General features: G+C 32.6%; 1 protein-coding gene across 1 annotated transcript; it reads right to left on the bottom strand.

The window, feature by feature from the left end:
- Positions 1–16,812: 16,812 nt before the first annotated feature.
- Positions 16,813–21,692, bottom strand: LOC126670284 (homogentisate 1,2-dioxygenase). Its single transcript, XM_050363981.2, has 9 exons — positions 21,399–21,692; positions 20,443–20,679; positions 20,281–20,360; positions 18,884–19,051; positions 18,619–18,794; positions 18,442–18,511; positions 18,194–18,348; positions 17,675–17,758; positions 16,813–17,311 (listed from the first exon to the last, which is right to left on the bottom strand). The coding sequence occupies exons 1-9, from the start codon at positions 21,614–21,616 to the stop codon at positions 17,111–17,113; spliced, it is 1,389 nt and encodes a 462-aa protein (XP_050219938.1). The 5' UTR covers positions 21,617–21,692; the 3' UTR covers positions 16,813–17,110.
- Between the last annotated feature and the right edge of the window lie 1,347 nt (positions 21,693–23,039).

Raw genomic sequence — 23,039 nt, 5'->3', positions numbered from 1 at the left:
CAGACGGATTTCTCGTCGTTTTCAGTCGGTTTTCCGTTCGTCTCGTCTCTTCCGTTCGCGCTATAAATTTCTCGATATCGTTTTTAGATTTGTGTAATTTTTTATGTTTTTTATCTATAATTTTTTTATTTATAAAATTGTTCTATTATTTATATAATTACTTTCTCTTTATTTTATTCATAATTTTGTTTATTGCTACTGATTTTGTAAAGAACAAATTGATTTATAGTGTATTTGTAGTGATTTTATAATATATTTACATTATAGTGTATTTTTGGTGTATTTATAGTATATTTTTGGTGTTTTTTGGGATATCTATATTTTTAGTGAATTTCTGTCATTTTTTTAGTATATCTATGGTGAATTTGCAGTGTTTATGGTGTATTTGCAGTGTCTATTGTGTATTTCAGTGTTTTTATGATATAGACCACAAAAATACTACGAAAATGTCATATATACACTATATATACACTATTCTTACACTAGAAAAACACCATAAAAATATTATATATACACTATTGTTATACTATAAAAACACGATAAAAAATAAAAAAAACTTTAAGGAAAAAAATCTATAAAAAAGAGAATAAATTAATAAAAATTGAAGGGCCGTGCAATCGGTTGGTTCGGTCGGTTCGGTTGACCAAAATCGAAAAAAATTGAAAACCAAAATTGGGTGAAAACACAAAACCGAAAAAAAATATTTGTGAAATTAAAAAAAAAAGGTATTTTTCGCAAAATAAAAAAGTCAGAAAAAAATCAAAAACTGACATATAAAAGTGTAAATAAGTTATCGAAACATGTATTTTAAAAAATTACCACTAACATTATACTATTTTTTCTAAAATTTTATAATGTATTTCACAAATTTTATTTTGATGTACTTATATTTCCTTTATCCATAATATTTATTGGATTTTTTTTATATAGTAATTGCACTAACACAAAAATTATCATATTTTAATTTAAAATCAATTAGTGAAATTAATACCACTTGGACATTAAAAATAATAATTAATACTACTTGAAATTTATTTTCATAATATTTGTCGTATCGCATTTGGCCATTTTTTATATATTAAAAAAATAATAAATATATTTTGATATATATATACAATTAATACATTGTTTATTAATTACTCATAGATTTTGTCTTCTTAAAGAGATTAACCTACAATACAATAGTTAGACTGTTGATTGTATGGTGGTTGTCCCATGAGTATTCCGATATTTAAGTTCGTATTAAGGTTAAAAGAATATAATTCGTAATTGATTGATCGTGTGTATAAGCATAACTCAAGTCCTTTTATAGTGAGTATGGAGGAATACCTTGTAGAGTTGGAATATAAAAGATATTCATATTAAGCAGATGAAATTAAATAGGAAACATATTCCTATTTAGCAAGAGTACTATTTAGTAATGACTTCTAAATAGAGTAGGAATCTTAAATAGGAACGTAATTCCAATTAGAAAAGGATTTCAAAGACCCGTGAGATCTGGACCTTATAGAATTTTTAGAGTGGTTGAATTGTATATGTAATTTCAGATCTTTGGCGAAATGTGTTAGATCTGAGATATATTAAATCTTAGTGAGTTCGGTCATCATTGAAATTGGGCGAACGCTTTCATATTGCCTATGTCGGGGGGAAATCGCATCAAAAGCAAAGAAAAACACGCTAAAACATTTTGAAATTGAATTACAATGATCAAACATGAAGTAATCATCCAAAATCATACGTTTCTAAGATGATGACAAGAAAGTAAAAAATGCACAAAAAGATAGTTTATCTCTAACATGCTCCCTAAACACTGGAATTTTTGAATTAATGATATAAAACATAATAATGCATCCCTAAACATACTCCTAACCAATTTTCATGGAAATTATAGCAAGAATACCAAAATCAGAAGTTATTGCAATATACGCAAAAGAGACTAAACATGCATCCTAAACACAATTATTCAGCAGTTATAAACAGTATGACATAAAAGTGATAAAGATGGCAAAAAATAGGACACCTTAAAAATTTCAATAACACGACAAGATAAAAAGAAAAAAAAGAACACCATTTACTATAACACGTTAAAAATTTTGGAATACGAGACGACGTGGATAAATAATCGTCAAAACACATAAAAGTAATTACGACAAGAACACAACACCCGAGGTACTTCAAATAAACAAAAACAAAACAGCTGTACAACACAATATATCAGGGCATAAATACCACCACAGATGAAGGGAGAAATAACAAAAAAAGACAGAAAAGAAGAGCGAAGGCAAGCAATTTTTTTTTTTTTATCTTTGAAGTAACTTTGGGGTTGGAGTAACGTCCAAACCCCGAGTTACCCACAAATTCCAAGAAATGGTAATTTGACAACAAACCCCCGCAAAAAAAAAAAAAACATATACCCCATTAGACGTTGGAGGTGATTTCTAAATTTCGGGACACGTCTAAACCCATAAATACCTTTGAAGCGGACGTATCTATGAAGATAAGTGCCAAAATAAAACATCAAACGTAAACTTCTCTTAACCTTAGACATATTCTTTCTATTTTATTAATTTAAATTTTATAAATTTAAACTTAAATCTCATGTGTAATAAAAGAATTATAAATATAAAAATATTTTATCAATAATATCTAAATTTTTACAAATTAGTTATCTCAATATTTGAGTTTTTAATTATTTCATATTAATATTTTAACTTTTTATAATAATATCAAACAAATATTTTTAAATTGATTTTCGATCATCCACATACTAAAAAAACTAAAATAAATTTTATGTTTGCTTAAATCTTTATATCATATTAGCACACAAAAATCAATAATGATACACTTATATATCTAAAATAAAAGTAAAATTCATAGTTATGTTCGATCTTTTTAGTAGTCTGGTAATTCAAAAATGGTTAATTTTTTTATTAAAACGCTTAAAATTTTAAAACTCTAGTAAATTTAAACATTAAAATACTATATCATAAAAACTCCATGCATCACTCGCACAATTCTTCTTTCAGAATACAATTATCAAATTAAAATAAGTATTCAATTCAATATAGTTTACATAATTTCATCTAGATGGATTAATTTTGCTAAATTTTTGTATTTTGGAGTGTTTTATGATATATTTTTGTAAAATAAAAGTGTTTTCAGGTTTGATTAATATTTTATAATTCTGGACGATAATTTTTTTAATTCTTAATAAATCCTGTTTTTATTAAGATTTCATGAATTATTTAAATTTTTGTGATGATTCTGAATTGTTTGCTGCAGATTTATATTGGTTTCAGTAATTTTTGTGATGATTCAAGTTTCGAGCAACATATTTCTTAACAAATCAGGCTTGTTTTCAACTTCAGCGCAATTATTAAACTCACTTTTTTAAAGGTTTGTACGGCAGATATGCGATTAGATTGCTTATAATTATATCATATGTTTTTTTTTTGTCAAATTTACAGATTTATCCTGCCGTTTACATTGTAATTGCTTTTGTTTCAAAGTTAATATAAAATTATCTAGGTTTAAAAAATACAAGAAAAAGAAGTAGAAGGCAAAATGGGACACATAGGGTTGTGCATGTGAATGATTCAGGGACAAAGCAAAGAGGGGGTGGGACTGGGGGCAATAACAAACAGTTCACATGGGAATGATTCTTACAATTTCTTTCACAGCTCATCCTTCTCTAAATCCTACATCCTCCCACTATTCCACTATCCTATACTTATTCCATTTTCTTCTAATTTTAATTATAATATCCCATTTTCCTCTACCATGCATTAGTTGAGTGCATTTCACTTCATCCATAATTTCTTCAAATAGAAATTATGCATTCAACTAAACTCAACTTAATTAAATTTTAATCATGATAATAATAAAAATATATTTAATTTTTTTTGAATTCATCGAATCTCATTAAATTGAATATAAAACAGTTACATTTGTAAGAAACTCGGAATAATTTGAAAACTAAGCCCGATGATCTGACATGGAACAGAAAACATGCTGTCTGATTCATAGACCTTACTTACGAAATTAAAAATAAATTACTAACTGTTTCGCGAATTAAGTGCAGTCTTCAATCACTCTTCGTTTAAACTTCTCCAAACAACCGCAAACTCACAGCATCTGATTCAATCAACACTTGATATAACTCCTTCTAAAAAAAGAAACAACAACTCCTTCTACTAAAAAAGAGACAACAAACATTTCACAGAGAAAGGACAACAAACCTTTGATAAAGAAAGGACAAAGTAAAATATTCATAAAAAAAGACAAACAATAAAAAATAAATAAAACTAGTATAACTCATAGACGAATCCATTTTGTTACTGAAAGATCTTCAATCTATCGTCGCTTCATGATAACTGAATTGTACTTCATGATAAATTTTAATCCGTCAGAAAAATGAAAAAGAATTGGCTATTTATTATATTCTATTAAAATTAAAATAATATAAACAAAAAGGGTAGCTACCGTCAATAGAAAAATTAAGCCATTGACGGCTGCCGAAGAAAAAATAAAAAAAACTCTAGGCGGCTAGGGTTTGTTAGAGAGAAAAGAGAAGAGAAGGCTGTCACGGGCTTGGATTTTCTAACCAAAGATCCGTGCGGCACTAGTGAACTTTTCTCGAACAAGTTACTAGTCAGCCTCTCTCGAAGTGTTTACACACACTTAAGCGGAAGTAAAGACCGTAAGATGGCTAGAACGTATGAAAGCTTGTATTACTTTATGAAAGCTTGATTACACAACTGTTGGATTCACAAGGATTTCAAGGATGCTTTACAAATGAGGGTTTGAGGCTATATATAGTCTTCCACCTCCTCAATGAATGGCTAGGATCTATTTGATCCAATGGTTCCTATTCTATCATCTAGAACTATCTACACTATTCTACACTATGTAAGAAGCTACTATGTACATCTAGTACCTTCTAGAGAGTTCTAGAGTATTCCAGATTAGTCTAGAGATTCTAGATAATTCTGGAATAGTCTCGCAAAGAAGCTTGTAGAATATTTTAGAGGATTCTAGACGGTTCTGGAGGATTCTAGAGTATTCCAGAGAATTCTAGAATATTCTAAAGGGTTCTAGAATATTCCGGAATATAAAGTTTCTAGAATGTTCCGGAGGATTCCGGAACATGAGACTCGAGAGTGTTTTGGAGAAATTCGGGTCATAACCTCCATCACGTGCGAAGAATTATACGGCACGTGACATTCTCCCCCACTCAATTTGCAGACGTCCTCGTCGCATCCTCCTTGTATGCTTCAATTAGTCCCTTGTTATTCATAACGTAAGATCGTGCTCTTAACTTGCCTCATTTTAGCATTGGTCCATTTTTTCTTCTTCTTTACGGCCCTTGCTAAATATGTGTGCTCTTTTTCGAAATTCTGGTGCCATCTTTTGGCAATTTTAAGTGTGCATGGACTTGAGCCTCCATATTCCGTCGAATTAGAACGACATTCCTTGATGATTTCATTCTTCAAGCCTTGCCGCTTCGGCACGTACACTTGATCTTCTTTGGTGGCTAGCGCTCCGCCTCTTTGTCGAAAATGACGCGTCGTCCCTTGACTTGCCAACTTCCTCAAACTCGTGGCCTTTGGATCATGCTTGAGTACCCTCTTGCCTTGGTCCTCCGTTGGAAATCTCGGACTTGTGATGATAGCTTGCTTCGCTTCTCCATTAAGCACGTCGGTCTCTCGATTTGCCTTGCCCGACTTGCATTGCATCTCAAAGTCTAACTTATTATGTTGCCTCTTCACATCTTCCCGTCCGGAAGGCACCACATCTTTCACCACTTCTACCCTATTGTCCACCTCTCCCTTGGGTGGAAGCTCCTTTGGTAACCCAAGTGGCCTCACGTCCTTTAACTCCTCGAGGACATGAGAAACTTCCATAGATTGCTGCTCTTTTGGCAAGGAATGTCCTCTCTCTTCCTTGAGTGTTGCCAAGAATGATGGTTCGGCCTCCTCTATTCTTTCGATGAGTTTCATGGTCGAGAGCTTCTTGGCTTTAGCACTCCTTTCTCTCGATAGTGGTACCACACATGTCTTGCCTTCATCCAAAATCCACATGGTGTTGGCAAAAGGAACGGGCATGGCTTTTACACGATCCATGAACTCGATTTCAAGTACGATTGGATAATCATCCATAGGTACTACTGAAAAATCAACATGGCCCAACCACTCACCTAGGCACACCTTCACGTCACGAGCAACGCCATAAATTGGTTTCGGCTCCGAGTTGACTGCCTTAATCTATCCTCCCTCGCCATTATAAGTGATTCCCAACGCCTTCGCTTCCTCGACTCGAAGGAAGTTGTTCGAAGCTCCGGTGTCTACCAATGCTTTCACAAATTGGCCACCGACCCTTGCTTCCACGAACAATCGACCTTTTCTCTCGGTCTTGGGTTCTTCCACCTTGGCTTTGATGGCATTAAGAATTTGCAAAGACCCCATCTTGATCTCCTCTCGTTGCCGTTCCTCAACTTCTTCATGTTGTTCAATTAAGGCCGAGAGCTTCGCCTTCTTCGGACAATCCCTTGCTTTATGCGGCCCATCACAAAAGAAGCATTTAAGGGTTGGTCTATCCCCACCCTTAGCATCCCTCGTGCTATTCCCCTTATCGAACTTATTGAACTTGTGATAGCTTTGCTTACCTTGGGTGTCTCCCTCTTCATCCTCGTTACCTCCCTTGTCCTTGTAAGACTTGGGTTTCTCCGGTCTTGTGAACTCGATCAGCGAATCGGCAACGGAAATTACGGTAGCAAGATCTTGGACTCCATGTCGTTGAAGCTCCATCTTTACCCAATTTTGAAGACCATCCTTAAAGGCAAACAATGCTTCCTCATCCGGGTAGTCGGGGATCTCTAATAGCACTTCCGAAAACTCCTTCACGTAGTCTCGAATGCTTCCTTTTTGTTGGAGACGCCTTAGCTTCGCTCTCGCCTCCTCTTCGACATTCTCCGGATAAAATTGCCTCTTTAGCTCCTTCTTAAACTTGTCCCATGTGTCGATGGTACAAGTCCCTCTCTCGATATCGCCGTATCTCCGTCTCCACCATACCATCGCGGTATCTTCAAGGTAGAGTGTAGCACTATCGATCTTCTTGATGTCTTCTCCAATACCGAGAGCCTTGAAGTATTGCTCCAAGCTCCATATAAAGTTATCCACCTCCTTCGCATTCCTCGTGCCCTTATACGGCTTGGGCCTTGGAATGTCCATCCTTGATGGAGTGGAAACTATCGCCGGTAAGGCAACGCTTTCCCCTTGAGCGACTGCCTTCTTGCATATCTTGAGCTCATCCTTCGTCTCCTTCAACTCGTTGACGACCCTCTCGAGCTCCTCTTTCAACGAAACAATCTCGGCTTGGAGATTTCCTTCCAAAGTCTTGATTTGGCCTAGACATTTCGACATGGCCTGGTTCACGGCACCTTGCATCGCTTCTCCAAACTCTTCTCTTCCCTTCTCGAGCTCCTCGATGCGTTGGTCCGCCTCCTCGAACCTATCTTGCCCATCGGCAACCGCAAGTTCTACCTTTGCGAGCCTCGAATTCATGTCCGCCATAACATCCCTCGACTTGGACCTCCCCCTCTTCGATTGTGTCGCTGGATCCTCCGTGTGAATCGTCTCACTTCCCGAATGTGCCATCTTCTCTCGAGCAAAACTAATGTGTTAGCTACGCTCTGATACCAACTGTCACGGGCCTGGATTTTCTAACCAAAGATCCGTGCAGCACTAGTGAACTTTTCTCGAACAAGTTACTAGTCAGCCTCTCTCGAAGTGTTTACACACACTTAAGCGGAAGTAAAGATCGTAAGATGGCTAGAACGTATGAAAGCTTGTATTACTTTATGAAAGCTTGACTACACAACTCTTGGATTCACAAGGATTTCAAGGATGCTTTACAAATGAGGGTTTGAGGCTATATATAGTCCTCCACCTCCTCAATGAATGGCTAGGATCTATTTGATCCAATGGTTCATATTCTATCATCTAGAACTATCTACACTATTCTACACTATGTAAGAAGCTACTATGTACATCTAGTACCTTCTAGAGAGTTCTAGAGTATTCCAGATTAGTCTAGAGAATTTTAGATAATTCTGGAATAGTCTCGCAAAGAAGCTTCTAGAATATTCTAGAGGATTCTAGAGGATTCTAGACGGTTCTGGAGGATTTTAGAGTATTCCAGAGAATTCTAGAATATTCTAAAGGGTTCTAGAATATTCCGGAATATAAAGTTTCTAGAATGTTCCGGAGGATTCCGGAACATGAGACTCGAGAGTGTTTTGGAGAAATTCGGGTCATAATCTCCATCACGTGCGAAGAATTATACGGCACGTGACAAGGCGGATAGGGTTTATGAACCAAATTTTAACCGATAAATGGGAAAATATTGTTTCGTATTTTCCTTCTTTGATAATTGGCACGCATATAATTAATGTAAACATGGAAAATGAAGTATTATCTTAATAAAAATATGTTTAAAATAGTTTTTTTAAAATTTATTTGTTGGAAGTACTTCAACCAACGTCATAATATCACAATGCTAGAAAATAGGATTTTAGCGACGGATTTTTTCGTCGCTAAAGCTCGATATTCCGTCGCTAACTGTGTTTTGGCGACAGAGTCCGTTGAAAGTTCTTTGGTCGCAAAACACATTACGACAGAATTGAAAAATTTTGCGACGGAATTTTCCGTTGCTAATGTCCATGTTGCATGTTTTCTAGTAGTGTTAGATGAACCTCTTTGTTTAATTGATATATTTTATTTGCTGGACCTCTTCAGTTGGAAAAATCTTAAATTGATTATGAATTTTAATTGGTATCATAACTTTAAATGGATTGAGAACAAAAATAGAAAAGGTTTTTTTCAATTTTTTTAATTTTTGGATATTTAAAGGTTTCAACATTTGTTGCTTTTTTTCTTAACAATTTTTTGTTTCATAAGTCTCTTCTTTTGAGTCCTAAATAGCTTTAAAGGTATCTTATGTTGAACCTCATTCATTTTCTTGTCATGAGGTGCTTTTTGAAAGAAATTTTCCATGAAAATGCACATGTTATTTTTCCTTATTTTAACGTCAGATCATGGAATATTTGCTGGAGTATTGACACTTCAACTTCAAAATATTTCTATCATTTGTTATCAAAGCACACTTTTTAATAAAAAAATTCAAAACGGTTTTAGAAAACCAAACTTATTTCATTTTAGGGGTTCCATGAATAGCTTGCGTACATATCCTTCATTTTTTTATATTTTAAACATGTTTTTCTTGGAAAAACTACTTATTAGATCATAAAATTACTTTTTCATCCTATGGAAGGTGACCCCGAGCATTAAGGCTGAAATAGAGATTGAAAAATCTTAGGAGTATGACCAACTAGTACGGAGGGTTCTCCTAACCCGGGTGGTGGAATATTAGTCACCTCTTTCTGAATTTAGTTGATAAAAGGCATATCATCATAATTTTCATCATCAACGTTTTTATTGATGTTGTTAGACTTGGCAATTCGTGTATGCGGGTCATAAACGGGCCAAATCCGTTTAGACACGAACACGATTAGCCTAAACACGAACACGACACGATTATTAATCGGGTTTGATATACAAAACCCAAACACGACACGGATATTACACGGGTTACACGACACGACACATATAAACACGTTTATCTAAACGTGTCAATGTATCAACCCGTTTAAACTGACACGTTTAAACCCGTTTAATTATTTAACTACTTTTTTAATTTATTTAATATAATATTAAAAGAATTGTTACTAAATTTTAAGATAAATACTATTTTAATTGTATATAATATAAATAATTTAATTAAAATTAAAAATTTAATAACATTTAAATTAAAAAAATAAATAATATTTAATTAAAACTAATTAACTGTGTTTAAACGTGTATAAACGGGTTGGGCGTGTATAACCCATTTAAACACGAAATTAGCCGTGTCATAAACGGGTTGACCCGATTATGCCCAAACCCATTTACATCAAACCCAAACCCGTTTAACTTCGTGTCGCGTCGTATCATTTAATCGTGTCGTGTCTAATATTGCCATGTCTAGATGTTGTGAATAAATTGTTCATGTCCTACCTTTATAAGCACATATGTTACGTTTGGAGACAACCATTTGGTTATCGTATTTGCATATCGTGACATTTGTTGTATAATTTTGAGAAATGAACAGTGTCCATTGCTTCCCCCTCAACATACTTATGAGACTATATTGCATAAACCCTTATAAACTCATTATTGAAACTCTACACTTCCTATGTGGTATTTATGTTGTTTTGAAATAACACAAAAAACAAATTAAGAATAAGACAAAATTAAAACAAATTTTCACAACAACATTATCCGTGTCCCACTGGGCGTGTCAAAATTGTTGGTCTTTTTAATAAGAAACCGGACAATCAATGTTTAATAGAGGACGTGCTAGAGAATAAATTCTAATTTTAAACGTGTGAATTTAACTTTAAAAAAGTGATTTGTAGGCTTAGTTAATCTTAAAATAAATACTCAAATATTCTGCCAAAATACTAAAGAGGAAATTGTATTCAAATTTGTAAATGTTTTTGATATGAATGGAAATGTAAAGAATTGAGTAAATTAGGTGTTCGCGCTTGTTTTTACCAGTGTTTTAAAAACCGGACCGGACCGGCCGTGTCGGACCGGTTGAACCGCGAACCGGCCAGTGGTCCGGTCTGAAAAGGCAAAAAATCGGATCTTTTGGTTGGACCGGATTGAACCGGGTTGAACCAGATTGTATCGGTATAAACCGGTAAAAAAATTGGATGTTGAACCGGATTGGACCGGTAAAAAACCGGTCAAACAGAATTTTTTTCAAAATTTTTTAAATTTATTAAACCGTTCATTGAACCGGTTAAACCGGTTGAACTAGAAACCGGTGGCCTCACCGGTTCGGACCGGTTCGGTTTTTAAAACACTGGTTTTTACAACCACTCTCTTAATTATATATTAATCATATTGGCAATTATTTTAAAGCAAATCTCAAGCAGTTCCAATTCATTCTCATTTCTCAGGGTCAATTTCAGACAATTTACCCTTTAAGATTTTAACTATTGCCCTTGCTCTTAGGTTCCAAACACAAGAATCTACACTTGCCCACGTTGTTTGGATTTTAATCGTATTTCAACAATTTAATTGCTTGTTTTTATAGAAAATCCGAAAATTGGTTCAACAATTTCAATCCGTCTTTTTCATATTTAAGTCTCGATTTCTTTTTTTAGAAATTCGGATTATATTTTATTATTTAATTGCTTATACTTTTTTTTTTTTACGGTTTGTAAATTTAAGTGGTCATTTTTTTTGTGGAGTTTTATTACTTTTTGTCGCTTTTTTAAATAAATCATCATTCATGAAAGAAAATATGTATTTGAAAAATGTATATATTTTTATAAGTTTTGTAATGCATGTTGGCATTTGTATATAAATTCTTCCATATAGAATAAAGTAGACATAATGATTAAGTACCCTTGTTATGTGAAAAAATGTTCCAACATAAATTATAGTAATATTTTGACACCCTCATATGTAATTAAAGAGTGTAAAGAAACACAACTTGAACTAAGCATATTCTACTTTTATTAAAAAAAATTAATATACTAATAATATACTCAGTTGAAACAAAACCCCAACATTTTAACAGCCTATGCTGACCTAATGCCATGTTCTGCCCACAAATGATTAGCAATAGTTATTTGCTATTAATTATGAGGGTATTCAGTAATACTCCATGACTAATGAAATATTTTTAATACAATTGTGAAAAGTTTTGTAGTTAATGTCACTTAGACAATTAAAAGAAGAAATTTCCCCTATAAAAAATATTCACTATCTTTCCATTCACAATATTTACCGCATCTAAATTATAAAAAAATTAATAATTAATATTTTAATTTATACATAATTTTATTAAATTAAGTTGTAAAATTTGGTGATATTTTTTGATTTTTTTGTACTGTATGATTTTAATAAATTTATATGGAGTAAATGTGAAAAAATAACAAACATTCTCTCTTAATATTTTAATGTTAAAAGTATTGTGAATTCAAAAGATTCTCAATTACGAAAAATATTATGAATCGAAATGAGTGATTTATAACAACTAAATTTATCACCAATTTGTCAAATTATTACTTACTATAGATTTTAATCGTTGCAAATTATGTGATGAATTAACAATTAAATGTACGTGCCATTAACGAACAATCATTTTTCTCACTTGCAATAAATTTTATTTTATGACAGATTTTCTCATCATTAGACTTGTGCAAAAAAATTCATCACTCAACTTTTGATAAAAAAAATTCATCACGAATCTGTCACTAAATTTATTAGTTTTATATCTTTAAAAAAATTCATCACATATAGAATATTTTTTTTTATTATCTATTGAAAACATAATTTTTTTTAAAATAACATTTTTAAAAATAGAATTCAAATGGTAGTTTCTATAAAATAATTGCTTTATTATTTTCTCGACCCGCGGAAGCATTTCCCGCTTCTTAAAAGCAGACTATATATTTTTTTAAAATAATTACTCCTTCAAAGCCAGCTCAGACAATCCCATCGAGTGTGCTAGAAGACTGATTTCCAATTCTTGTACTGAGTTTGAATCCAACTTAATTTTACAGATTTAAGATCTGGCTTAAACGATTCTACATTCCAATAAAAAAGGAAAATAATTGAAGAGTTTTTTTTCTTTATATTCAGACAACTTAAAGAAAGAAAACACTTGCATGTGCATGCAATATAAAGTGAGCTATAAATTAAACAACATAATTATTATAAATGGATTTTTTAATTAAGTTTAGGATCCCAAAAATTCTTAAGAACCGTACAGAAGAGAGTAAACGAATTCGTTACGAAATACAAAAGGCATTATTGCACGTGAAGAAGAAATTAGAGGGGCCTAATGTTTGTTTTGTGTTTTCTTTGCGAAAATAGAAATTAGGAAAATATTTATATTAATGCCGTCCGAATTCTTTTAAATTTTCATTTCAGTTGAAATATAAAAAATCATTCATACATAGCATAGTCCAATCGAACCCACTTAAAATCTTTACCGGCCATCGTATTAGCAAATAAACGTAATTCTGAGCTTAATGTGCGAAAACTATGAGGGATTAGTTCAACGAGTAATAAAAAGGGTGCTAACGGCAACTTCTGCGAGTAATGAAAAGCTTAAAAAATGAAACCTTTTTTTTTTTGAAATCTCACTATAGTAATGTCAATAAAAATAGAAAATGAAACCTAAAATAATCAGAAAATGACTTGTAACTGTGAAGCTATAAAGATATCATAGATTACGGAATTTTTAGTCATCGGTGTGCGTAACAACAAAAATAATCCAGTTTTTATTTACATGCTGCATATCAATAAAAGAAATAACCATTATGTGTGTGACGACCAATGATACATTTGTACATGTGGAATTAAAATGACAAATTATGTTGAAAATTTTAAAATTATTTTTAGCTTAAATAATAGCCCGGTAATCAAAAAATATATAAAAACATTCACTTGATATGCTTTTATAAAATTGAAACTTTAATAGAATATTTTTTGGAAAACTTCAGATACTGTCAATTATTTCCCTAAACATTATGAAAGAGGACGCGCTAACACATTCTTCTAAATAAAGAAGAAAAAACAATTTAAAGTGGTCACTACTATGCACATGCAATTGCATCCATTTGCAAATTATTTTGTAACTAGGATTTTTAGGCTAAATTCATCTCCAAGCCTTCATATTCTCTTTCACAACTTTTTCTCCCGTAAGAAAAAAGAGCGCGAAAATTAAAAGCAAATATAGGGATTGGAAAGACAATTTTTTTGGAATACAAGCTTCCTGAACAAAAATAATAAAGTAAATCTCGGGATGGGTTTTGCCTTTTCTTTATGAAGTATTCAAGAAACAATTATACCTTTTAGAGTTGATTAATATCATATGTGATAACGTATTAGGGGCAAAGAACCTCGAAAATCATAAATTCAACTAAACCCGACAATTTACGAAGTTCATTCTCAAAGGCCAAACGGGGGTTAAAGGCCCAGGGACCATAGAGAATCCCGACCTCCGAAACACACAAGGATAATATCGGCTCAAGAAACCTAGAAAGACATAGAGGTAACCATCACAAAGAATCGAGAGAAGATAAAGCGGTATCCCAAATAATAAAAGAAGAAACATCACATTCATCACATTCCTCACATCTGAGATTGTCGCAAAATACACATACATTACTTGGAAGGTAAGTTATACATGCCATGTAGACAAAATGATCAAGGCGGAAGCTGCGGGTTCGAGCCCTCGTCAATTCCGACAGATAAAAATTCAATAATCGAATAAGAATACATCAATTCATCTTTTTTCCTTTACATAAAAGTGGGACAAATAGCCTAATTTCATTTCTAGTGGAGTCTTTCTTATTCTTTTTCGTTATTTTCGTTTTATATTTCTCATCAAAGTAAATACAAATATGAGAATTTTCATTTTGGGATCATGAGATCCTTTTCTATCAGATAGGACGGGCTGTTGCACAAAATATATTTCTAAATAATTGCCTCATAGATCTTATATTTATCTATATGAAGAAGAAATTCTACAACAAATGAGATTCTTATATGTACAAATAGTACTTCGAAGAAAAGGATCCCATGATATAAGAAGTCATCAACCCGCAACAGATAGAAGAAGATTTGTTCAATCACATAGTTTGGGCTCCTAGAATATGGCGCTCTTATGACTTTCTATTTGATTACAAAGGAATTTGCACAAAAAAACTCTTTTTTTAAACTTATTTGCACTCGATATCTCACTTTTAAAAATTTATTTTTTTATTTTATTTTTCTATTGTTTTTAGTTGTAATCTTAATTAAATCTAACTTATTTATATTTTTACTCTCCTTCTTTTAAACACATGCACTCCTTATTTGCTCTCCTCATTTTCTCTTCTTTTTTTCTCTTCTCTTTTTCTCTCTTTTTTTTCCTCCTCCTTCTTCTTTTTCTTTCTTTTTCGTCTTTTTCTTCTTCTTTTCGATGTAACTTTTTTCTTCTTCATTTTCTTCCAAAGAATTTCTTAACTCTATATTAATTTTCTATAATTGATCTAATATATTTGATCTATAACACAAATAAATAAAGATCTGAAACAAATAAGAAATAAATGATGAAAAAAATCAATCGTATTCGTCTCAAAAAATTTGAAGCAACAGAATATTTCACCATCGCCACCATCATATCCTCTTATTCTGGATCTTCTTCTTTCTCTTTCTATTTTTTTATGTATTAAATTTTAATTTTTATTGATGATTTTTGTTCATACGTTTGAAACTATTGTAAACCGTTTGAAATTGTTTGTTTGAAACCTTTAGAAACTGTTGAAAACTTTATAAACTATTTTTATAAGTAATTTAATTTTTTTATGAAATGTTAGAAACTATTTTTAAAATCCGTTTGAAACTGGTTGAAACCTTTAAACTATTTGAAATTTTTATAAACTATTTTGAAATTTTTATAAGCTGTTTGAAATTGTTTTTTTTTTTCAATTGTTTGAAACCTTTGTAAATTGTTTGAAACATTATTAAACTGTTTGAAACTGTATTTAGATAAATGTTGCAAATTGTGTTTTATGAAACTGTTTGAAACGCTTGTAAACTGTTTGAAACTTTTGTAAACTCTGTTTTTTTTTAAATGCTTGTAAACTGTTTGAAACCTTTGAGATTTTGAAGTTAACAAATTCTAATATTTTCCCTATTGAAGTATTCTTCTAATTATCCCTTGGTTGTACCGGAAGGCCCATGAATTGTTCCCTATTGGACCAAGGCATCTAGGGGCAAGCAGATCATTTATAATGAAAATGATGAGCTTTAAGAGAATGATTTGGAATTCTTGCAGAGTGGAATCATGCAGTACCAGATACGAGATAGATCTTATAAAGAACAAGGCTTTTTTCGAATAAGCCAATTCATTTGGGATCCTGCATATCCACTCTTCCCACATTACCCATACCTAGAGCTAACCGCAATAGTGGGACAACTCAGCTTTTAATCAGAGAGTGACTCTCCACGGAAGAAAGATCCAACAGTAGAAACACTGATTATATAAACCACTAAGATCCAAATCCTAAGGTAATTTTTTTTATTCTCATTTTACATTTGTCCTTTCTCTTTCACCAAATATATATTTGATCATCCGAGTGAACGCCTGAAAATTCTCTTTCGACATTCTTTTTTTATCATCATTATTTATTCTCAAATTTCTAGGTTGGACCGTGTCAATTCCGAAGCTTGGTAATTTATCACTTGACGCCGTTTGTGAAAACTCCTAATTTTCCTTTTTTTTTCGTGTTCTTTGATTGTAATGAGGCAATGGAAAGAAACGGAGGAATGGAAACGATTCAAAAAACCTCAAGAGCGGAGGAAGCAAAATGGCATTTCCCAAATGAGCAAGAAAATAACTTTCGTGTCATATAGCCAGGCCGGAATTATATACCCTATATCTGGGAGAGTTTTACGTGCAGAGTGTAATGGGGGAACCAGGAAAAATAAAAAGTTATCACCACCGATGTCCGTAGAAGAGCCGTGTGTAGAGGTAACTAGAGGATGGAAGAGGGGTGGAACAGCCCTATCAAGATGCTTTGGTGATTTAAACTAAAATAGAAGATTTCAGGGTCTGAAAGATGCTTTGGTGATTTAAACTAAAATAGAAAAATCAGTATTAATAATGTTCCGGGACATCAAACAGAATAAAAAATGACAAATAAAATGAAGCAGAGAGAGTCTGAATCTTATAAAATCATCTACATTGTAGTTTCTTGTGTTTTAGTTTAAATAATTGAAAGATTATAATATGTACATGATTATTAAATGTTCATAGCTTGTTCAACCAAAATACTCTAAAACACCACTGCCTAAAGCTAGAAGTTGCTCTTTTTCTGTGCTTGATAGTTTCTTTCTATATGTACGCATTTTACTTCACTTCTTATTAACCTAATCTATATACATGCCCGACGGATTAGACCTCGAGACGAGAAATCAAGTTGAAGACTCACCTGATCTCCACTCTATACGACATTGCTCTTAGCATCTCCTCCATGAGAAAAATGTGATTTTAGTCCAATCCAACACTGATAATAATCATGGTCAACAGATGGGGACTCAACAGCCCACTGGCAGACCCTCGGGATTAAACATGACTCAAACATGAAAGCCATCGTATCCGTCATTTTACTCGGTCCTGCATCATTACCGCATGCAATCGTAGCCTGCAAGTGTTTTAGACATTAATTGTTCCGTGGTCATCTTTCCACGGAATAATTTGATAATTAAAATTTGAATTGTTCTAGTGTGTAGAGGTGTGCATTTAGTTTGAACCACCAAAATTCTGATTATAATTCTTTTTATTTCGCAAGCCGAACTAAACTGAAAACTAAAATTTATAGTGTGCCGATACTGAAGCAATAACAGCTTCCTAAAGTTTAAGTGAATAGGTTCAAACGCGGTGAATTTAATTAAATTATAGACCCCAATAATATTATCTGGGAAATAGGAGACCTCATTAGTTCCAATTATATCATTACTTTCAAATATAGTGAACGAAAAAGCATCCTAAAATCGACTGCTCATACCTCGTATGTCTTAGTATCGGGACCATGTGGAGTCATGCAACTATGAAGACTAGCACCGCCTGGGAGAAAACCATCAGCTTTTGCCTGGTAATGAGGAAGCATAGAGAAGAATAACAGTTCATTATCTTTCTCTTTTACGGGGAAGTCATAAGCTATGTAGCACAAAAACGGAAATGCTGAAAGAGTGAACATCAAAATGGGAAACAACAAAACAATAATATTTTATAAAGATAGATTATATTAAGTTTCAGAATTTCAGGAGCGTTTTCGAAAATGAAAACGAGAACGAAACACCAGACTGTAGGATTCCATAAACTTTCATGCAACATAGGTCACAAGTCGAGCATATTTTAAACTTGACATTGGAGAAATCTTAAAGAGCCGAACAACAACATGATTACAGCTATAGAATCCGAAACTCTTACCAATTATGTGTTACATAACAAAATAATAGGAGCCCAATCTGCTGCTATGTACTGAAAGACGTTTATTAACATAGAATATGTACTGATGCTTTACCTCATATCCTCCGTAAATAAGGCCCATAAATTCACTCATACAGTTACGATGGTAGTATGGGGGTCGGAAAGTATGTTCCGCAACCAACCATCGAGGAGGAAAAATGACAAAATCAAGCAATGCCACTCCAGGTTTATCAGTTGGTGCTGTCAGAACTGCGATTTAATTGCTAAAAACTAATTTAACAATGAAAGATGTTTTATACAAACAAGGAGATGAAGAAAGTAAATGAGTAACCGATCAATTACCCGTATTTATTGATGGGTCGCTATGATCAATCAAAACAGTGTTGTAGGGGCAAAACTTTTTGAGATTATACTGCAAATAAAACGAAAATTGTCCTTTCAACACCTAACGGGAAAACAATGTCTCTCTGCGAGAGCTATGTTAAGAACTAGACATTGGATTATAGGAGTTAAACAGACCTTGTATGGAACATAATTACCATGCCAGGCAACTACATTGAAGGGAGAAAAATCCTGTTTTGCGGTAAACAATTCTCCACCAAATTTTTGTATGATAGTGTATCCTGGACGAGAACCCTCCTCATACCAGGCGCGGGGAACAAGGAAATCCCTAGGAGCAGCAAGACCATTTGCACCTAGATGCAACCAAAATCATATCCTTGCTGTGCTAGGAATAAACATATACTGAACCTATAAGCCACATCTGAATTGTAAAAACTAGTACCTATTGGTCCAAGATCAGGAAGCTGAAAATGGGTACCAAAAATTTCAGCAACATAACCACGTGATGGGCCATCAGGCAAATCTATAGCAAACCGGAACCCTTGAGGTAAAACAACAATTTCACCAGGACAGACTTGCAGCTTTCCACACTCAGTAGTCACCCATAATCCTGTACAATCAGGAAACAATATTACTAATGAGCACTAAACAATGCAATTGGCAAGGATGTCAGCCATGAATGTGTTTCAGATGCATACAACATTGGAGAAGTGAAAACCAGGAAGGAGTGATATAAGACGATATTATCAGATTTTGAGAGAGTTAGAAATGTAGTTTATTAGTGAAATACAAATTACAGTTCCTTGGACATTTTATAAAGCTTATCGGCACCCAAGTAAAGCTCGCTTAAGAGCTCAACATTTTATTAGACATTATTTAAAATCCACTAGGAAAGGTCCCGGTTGTTTTAAGAATTTCTTATATTTAATAGCTCAGCTCACTATTTTTTTTTTAATTCTTATTCCAACTAATCTCACACTCAAGAAATAATAGCAATTGCACACAAGAAATAAATCATGCCATACGAAATGTGTTTGAGGAAACTAAAGAGAGTTCTCAAATATTGCCAAGTCCAACTACATAACCGAATCTTTGCAATCTACTTCAGTCACCTCTCTACACTTTATCTAAATCTGCAAAATTGTAATATTTCAAGGGTGAGCCCTGGACACAAACTACCAATACTAGCTCGCCTAGCCATTTAGGAAGCACTTAAGCTTAATATATCTCAGGCTACCATTCCTTCCATCAAACCTATTCACCCCCACGTCCCAAATCGCTAGACTGATTTGGTTCTATACATAGATTAAGAAATGTGGTTTTATAGTTAAAATTATATAAACTACGTATAATACCATTATTAAGAAGTTGACTCATGTTCAACATTTCAAAATGACTCGTGAAATATATATAAATTAATTTAAATATTTAAATATTGAAAGTTCATTAATTAATGTTATTATCAAAACCATGACAAATTTCATTTAGCCAATGCTACTAACTCAACTAAGGATATTTGCGACCAAAAAGAAAAAAAATAACTGAGGATATTTTAGATACATCTCTAATTAACCAACTTCTAAAACAGAAGAAATCAGTTGACAATCCAAAACAAAGATTAATCTATTAATTTGAACGTAAACTATTAGTGCCATCATTGTTCCTAATTCTCCTACAACTATCATCTACTTCTCCAGTATATTGTATACGACTTCCCTTCGAATAAAGGCTACTCTGTTTTATCAGCTAATAGAATAAACAAAAGAGCGCACTTGGTACAGAAATTAAACACAAGTAATCATATTCATTCGATAGTTGGAGTGAAAAAGAGTGACTCACTCCCTTGTTGAGGAACAATCAAGAAGTCACCATCAGCATTACAAAATGCACAATTATCCATGGACTTATTAGCAGTGTACCTGCACAAACCAATCCAAAGAAAATCACAAAGAACCCACAAATTATATAACAAAAAAGGCAATGAAAAATACAAAAAATTACATGTGAATAGCAAATCCATGTCGAAGAAAAGAACTACCAGCACCACAAATGGTGAACAACCCATCAACAAAATCAGTAGGAGATTCAGGAACATCAATAGGCTTCCATCTAAGCTGAGTTGGTGTTGTTGTTGTTGATGATGATCTCTGATCAAACTCACTCACTAGCTTCTCATGACACGGAACCCGCGGCTTGAACGGTTCATGCGTAACCGATGGTTTGATTCTATAGAACCAACTGCAATAACACAGCACCCAACACAAACACACATATTCTTATTATTCAGGTTATTGGCATATTAAATCCCAACTTTTGATGTTTGTAGCGATTGTCCCGTTTCGGACACGAAACATCATTTTTTACATAAAAAAAATCTTAAAATAACACCGTTTTTCCGTATCCGTATTCAAGTGTCCTATGTCCCCGCGTTCGTGCTACAGGTTAAAACATCAAATATAATTGTACTCCCTCAGTCCCATTAGAGGTTGACTTTACCTTTATCACACAGTTTAAGAAAAGCAATCATTATTTATAGTTTTTGTAAAATTTTCCTTACTTTTCTTGTCATACCCCTACTTAATGTAGAGTCCACTTGCAATTTATTTTTATTAGTGGACTTTAAATAGGGGTAATATAGGAAAATTAAGTGTAAAGTTAGTTACTTTTTGAAAGTGGATTTTGGGACAAAAAAATTTCTCAAAGTGGACAACTCTATTAGAACGGAGGCAGTAACATTTTGCATTTTTGCATTTTATAGCCCAAACAACTTTTCCGACAATTTTGATCATACGCCGCAGATGCATGCCACGTATGATTAAAATTGCCTCAAATTTGATATATAACGTTTTAAATGTTAAGATTAAATTGCTACGAACATCATATGTTGCGATTTAATATGTAATATTTTATTAATTATGAGTACTAATTTGAGTAAATTAAGCAAGAAAATAAGAAACCTGCGTTGATTGAGTTTACGAGGGGATGTGAAAGAAGAACCAGAAAGCTGTTCAGCGTAAAGACCAAGCGGACATAACAGAGGGCTGTTCTGTCCACGTGGCAAAGCTCCATCAATGGCTTCTGACTCAAACGTGTTGCCGAATCCTGACTGGTAATCTTGATCGTCGGAGAGGAAATCAGGGCCGTTCGTTTTGGTCTTCTGGGTTGTTTTTTCCATGATTGATTTCAATTTCCGGTGTATCGGGAAATGGAAAATGATTACTATGTTCTGACAGTCGTGCTTGTTGATATAGTAGGAAAACTCATTTTTACATCACTCAACTTTGTTGTTTTGGGTTATTTAATCTAAAATCATCTATTGAGTCTTAAAGACCCTTAAATTTATGTTTTTTTTTTAATTAATAGGTTTCTAATGATTTCATCACTTATTTTAAATGATTATTGAAACACATATCTACTAATTTTTAAAATATAATTTGACTATAAAATTCAATAAATAAAAGTTCAAACTTTAATAATGAGTTTCACATTAAAATATACATTTATATATTTATATAATTGAAAATATTAACTAAATATAAATTTATAAATCATTCGTTTCCATGCGTTATACGAACAATTTGACATATTTGATCTTTGAGGAATGTTAGTTCATTTGAAATGATAACATTACATAAATTTATTTTTATTCATTTCTGTATAAAAATTAATTATGTATAAGTTGTAGTTTTTTCGTATATTATGTTTTTAATATAAAAAGAATACAAATAAACTTGTATATGTATATAAAATAATTTATCTTTTTGAAAGCAACATAAAGATTTATATTATCTCAAGCCCATAACAGTTACAAATATGAGCTCCGAGATAAAATCTGATGATCTTAAGACACTTATGCTACAAACATAAACATTCCTATCCCATATTGTTTTGAAAAAAAAAAAATATCATATAATTGCGTTGGGGCTATATGAGTCCTTTGATTTATGAAGAATCTGCAACACAAAAATCTGAATCGTCGCAAAAGATTATTCGGTCAACAAAAAATCATCAAGAAAGAAGTTTAAACTGTTATAAAAAATCTTGAACCAAGAAATAACAACCAAACTGGGTTAAAATAAGAGTCGATACAAAATGATCACCCATAACAATAAAATCTTTATAGACTCCCAAAAACATCAACATAACCATAAAAACACACATCACAACTAAAATTCAACTCCGATATGAAAAATTTATTAAAAAAATAAGATAAGAACATAAAATATAAATAGATGACGAAGAAACTGTAAAATCCGGCCTAAAACCAGAAATCACCGTTTCCTATAACATAAACGTATATTTTAAAAACATTAGCCATTTTTATGTTTGATAATGTGGTTAGAATTATTTTATAAAAAAGATAGTAACATATATTATAAATAAATGGCTTTCTTTTGATTGAATCCTTATGCTTTTAATTCTTTTTGCTTGGTTCTGTAATTTTATTTCCTAGTCTTCCAAAAAAAATTAAAAGTAGTGATTTGATTATTAAAAACATGGCTTGTTAATTAGAAAATAACAGTTTAAATATCTGTTAAAACACAATAAAGATGATAAAGCTTAGGGACTTAAACCTAGATTTTACCAATAATAACAGC

Source organism: Mercurialis annua, linkage group LG2, assembly GCF_937616625.2.
Source record: "Mercurialis annua linkage group LG2, ddMerAnnu1.2, whole genome shotgun sequence".
Lineage (NCBI taxonomy): Eukaryota > Viridiplantae > Streptophyta > Magnoliopsida > Malpighiales > Euphorbiaceae > Mercurialis > Mercurialis annua.
Note: the sequence above shows the minus strand (reverse complement) of the source record. Positions and strands in the feature narration are given on the sequence as shown.

Coding starts and splice junctions, on each gene's coding strand:
- LOC126670284 (XM_050363981.2), bottom strand. CDS start 21,616: ATGGAAAAAACAACCCAGAAGACCAAAACGAACGGCCCTGATTTCCTC. Junction 20,680..21,398: donor CGTAAACTCAATCAACGCAG/GTTTCTTATTTT, acceptor GTGTTATTGCAG/TTGGTTCTATAGAATCAAAC. Junction 18,512..18,618: donor GTAATTATGTTCCATACAAG/GTCTGTTTAACT, acceptor TTTTATTTGCAG/TATAATCTCAAAAAGTTTTG.